This window comes from Salvia miltiorrhiza, chromosome 4 (genome assembly GCF_028751815.1).
Source record: "Salvia miltiorrhiza cultivar Shanhuang (shh) chromosome 4, IMPLAD_Smil_shh, whole genome shotgun sequence".
Classification (NCBI taxonomy): domain Eukaryota; kingdom Viridiplantae; phylum Streptophyta; class Magnoliopsida; order Lamiales; family Lamiaceae; genus Salvia; species Salvia miltiorrhiza.
Genome location: NC_080390.1, coordinates 10,385,093 through 10,389,296, shown reverse-complemented (window position 1 = coordinate 10,389,296; position 4,204 = coordinate 10,385,093). Strand labels below are relative to the sequence as shown.

Genomic DNA, 4,204 nt, shown 5'->3' with positions numbered 1-4,204 from the left:
GTTGCTCTTAAATGGCACACACACGATATAAAAGTTTCTTACTTTTATCCAACTCATTTACGATTTCTTTAGCTTGATCAATAGCACAATAAAATATACATATAATTAATCATATATGCACATTAAAAAATGGGCCCCTCAAAAGTTGGGCCCTGAGCAATGGCTTGTTGTGCCTATGCTTAGTTACGGCCCTGATGAGTTCAAGAATGGAAAAATTTGTGAGCTTATGAAAATCGGTTAGCTCTAAGATTGGAAAAATTAACATCATAAAAAGGAGTCCCCCAAAATTACGACTATCAAATCAAATGAGATCCTTTATCTCATTATTTATTGTGTTCCATCGTGTCCCACTCTCAATTTGTTATAATTTTTTTAATTATTTTTTTAAAATTTTAATTTATCGCACCATGTTTAATATGATTTTAAGATAATTAGCAAGGGTTCACTAATTCAATTAGAATTTTTAATTATTACTTATATTTATTTGAATTAATAATGACTTATTTTGGTTAATTTATTCAAAATTAAGGTATCTAATTTTTTTTAAAATTTCAATTTTTTATGATAAATTTTAATTAAAGGTTATTATATAACCGACCAAAAAGAAAAAAAAAATAGGGGGGATTTAAAAGCACTCAAGTATAACCACTAATATAACAAGGAGACTCACGAAATTATAACTACAGGTACAACATAACCCTCATCATACTCCCACTTCAAGCCTCCAAGATTCTATCACCTGCAGTCCTCATTTTACAGTCGTCGGCGATAACTTCTCCATCTCTTACAAAACAAAAGTGCTCCGACAAAGAATCCGCGTCCAACAAGGATGATTCTCCATCACCAATGCAGGTTTTGTTTACAGGGAAGCCGCAGAGCCCTTCGTTTCCTACAAACGAAGTTGTGAATCCCTCAAGCTGCCTTGGGATTTCTCCCATTAGAGCGTTGAACGACAGATCTAACGATCCCAGTTGCTCTAGATTTCCCATCGACGGCGGGATATTGCCGGAGAGAGCATTGTGGGAAAAGTTGACAACATAAAGCAACTTCAGTTCTCCAATTTCTTCTGGTATCACTCCTTGGATATGGTTACATGACAAGTCGATCAAGGAGAAGTTGCCGAGAATCTTTTTCAGCTCATGCTCGCTTCCCTTCATAGTAACTTTCACCGAATCTCTGTAGTAAACACCGCTCACGCCATCCACAGACAGTTGCAGGATGTCGTCACGTTGCAGTTGGGTGGCATCAATCATGAATCCTTGCAAGTTGCGAAACAATTCAGCAGTCATGACGCCGCCAATGTTGTTGGAAGCCAAGTCGAGGATATGAAGATTCCGCCATGAACCAGTCTCTCCCAAGCTGCCGATGTTCCCATGAAACATGTTGGAGCGCAGGACAAGAACTCGAAGCCTAGACAAAGCCTCGAGCCAGCAGGGGAGCGCGTCGTGCAACGCGTTGTTGCTGAGGTCTAGGACCTCTAGCTGGCTGCATCTAGTCAAAGATTCGGGAAGCTTTCCTCGCAGAGAATTCCGGCTGAGATCAAGAGTCGCCAAACTGCAACCAACTGGAAAAAACGCGTCGGGTATATATCCATCAAGACGGTTTCCTTTCAGGTTCAACACTCTGAGGGCATCATTCACCAAACAGGAAGGGATTCTCCCACTGAATCTGTTGTTCGACAAGTCCAACACTCTGAGGATGCTGGCGTTGCAGAATGATAACGGAATCTCCCCCGTGATTTCATTGTCTGCAGCGGAGAAGAACGCTGCAGGAGAGAGAGAGTCGAGGTGGCCTGAAGGAGGAAGGGAGGAGAATCTATTACTGGAGAAATCTAAAACGTTAGCTGATGATGATAGAAGCATCGGAATCTGACCAACGAGCATGTTGTCGTGCACGTCAAGGTAAATCAGGCCTGAGAGATTATAAGGTTCTTGAAGATGAGTTAATTGATTATGAGAAAGATTCAAGAAACCTAGATTCCCATTGTTAATCTCCCACATCCAGTTTGGAATTGGGCCATATAGTTCATTGTTGGAAAGATCCAACATGAATAGTGAAGAATGGTTCCTAAAATCGGGCAGTTTCTGCAGCTTGCAAGATACCAACTCCAATTCTACTAATCGAGGAAACAATGCAGACATCGATGCTTCTTCATTCACATGTAAAGACAGGTCGTTATACGACAGACGAAGAGTAGAAAGATTAGCAAGCTTGTGGAAATCGGTTAGCTCTAAGGCGCCACTAAACTTGTTTCCAGATAGAGAGAGAACTTCAAGACTACTGAGTTCAAACAAGATCCGAGGTATCGAACCTTCAAATTTGTTGTGAAGAAGGGAAAGAATCCGTATTGGAGATAACGAGCCATCTGTCGAGACTCGAGCGACACCAGAGAAGCTGTTGTCGGAAAGGTATAATACTTGAAGCGACGGAAGAAGAAACAGCGATGCTGGGATTTCACCTTCTAAAGAATTCCCACTCAAATCTAGAGAGACAAGATATTCAAGGCCTTCAAAAAGGGAGTCTGGAATTTGGCCTGTGAATCTATTACCACTGAGGTATACTGCTGTAAGATTCTTGAACAAAGCCAGAGATGGAATCTGACCAGAAAATTGATTCCCCGAGAGGTCCAGCACGACAAGGCGTCTGAGGTTTTGTATTGTACTAGGAATTGACCCTGAAATATTACTACCCGAAACACTGAGCTCCGACAGCATTCTAAGATTGCCTATAGACTCCGGCAAAGTCCCTGAAAATCTTGGCCAGCTGAGGACCAGCTCTTGAAGAGATCCATCAACAGGAAACTCAGGAAAGGAGCCTCCGAGATGCTCGTTTCCGCGTAAGTAGACACTCTGCAGGCTTCGGATTTGGAAAAGCTTTGGAGGTACCACGCCCGACAATTCGCAGTAACTCATGGAGAGTACCTTCAAGTCGGGGAAGTCGGAGAAGAAATCCGGGAATGGAGATGAGAAGTTATTGAAATCTAGGTGAATCTCCGAGAGGGATCGGAGATTCAGCAGAGAAGGATGGAAAGGGCCTGTGAGGAAGGAATTAGACATGCCCAAGACTCTCAAATTGGGGAGAGAAGATGATATGGCACTGCCCCATTCACTCCCATTTGCAGAGATATTCACACCATCAAGGTAGAGTTGTTTCAATCTTGTGTAGTTGTGAATCAATCCACGCAGGTTAGGGAGGCTGAGTCGTAAGTATGGTGCGGTCGAGAGATCGAGACAAACTAACCTCGTCAAGTTGGATAAATCCGATGGAATCTGCCCAGAAAAACCTGAATAACTCAGGTTGAGATGTCTTAACTCTGTCAGCTGTCCGAAGCCTGATGGAAACTGCTTGAAATGGAAGCTGGTTTGAGCTAAACTCAAACTCTGCAGATGTGTTAGCCTGAGAAGACTGGTGTTGATCTTGATGTAATCAGAGATGGGCTCCTCGCTGAGATCGAGGCCGGAGACGCGACGCGCGCCGTTGCATTCCACTCCCACCCATCGGCAGAAGTCAGTGGATTCATCCCACTGCGACAGCTTAGTTGAAACAGAGGAATCATACACCAGGTTTTGTCTGAACTCGAGCAGCAGATCTTTGTCGGACTCTCCTGAAACAAACGCCAAATCAACGACGAGGTTTGAATTTGAGAGGAACAGTAGGATCAAGAAGAAGCTTGCAAACATTTTGAATTGTATCTGTGAGTGAGCTCAAGAATCTTATCTGGATAAGAGAGACTCTTGTGATATACAAACTGATTTATAGAGACATTCTATACTAAAATGCACATGTGTTTAACGAGTATAGATCATAGTCGAGAATCGAGAATGTGCATGTGAAGAAATGCAATATAATAGGGAAGAAAAGTTGAAGACCGTTGAACTTTACAGACAAAACTCCACTGAAACAAGACGGATTAAATATTTGCATCTGCTTTGACGCGTAAACTTCCTTGCAACTTCCATTAGTGGAGAGCATTCGGAAGAAATTGATAAAAAATAAAATCGAATAGCACTATTTACATGTTTCATATATAGTTTCTAAAAATAATAGTATATGTATAAATGGCATATCTTATATTAGTATTGATAATTTTGAATCAGCAATTAATAATTAATATTACAATGACATAACTTAATAGGGCGAGAGAAATTCTGCGTATTATTAAAAAGAATAACAATAGCAGCAGAGTGGTCCGAATATACTCCCC

At 41.5% G+C, this 4,204-nt stretch overlaps 1 protein-coding gene across 1 annotated transcript; it reads right to left on the bottom strand.

Annotated features, from left to right (window-relative positions):
• Positions 1-716: 716 nt before the first annotated feature.
• Positions 717-3,680, bottom strand: LOC131022976 (receptor-like protein 7). The gene has a single exon (XM_057952516.1). It carries the CDS (start codon positions 3,678-3,680, stop codon positions 717-719), a length of 2,964 nt encoding a protein of 987 aa, XP_057808499.1.
• Positions 3,681-4,204: the final 524 nt, after the last annotated feature.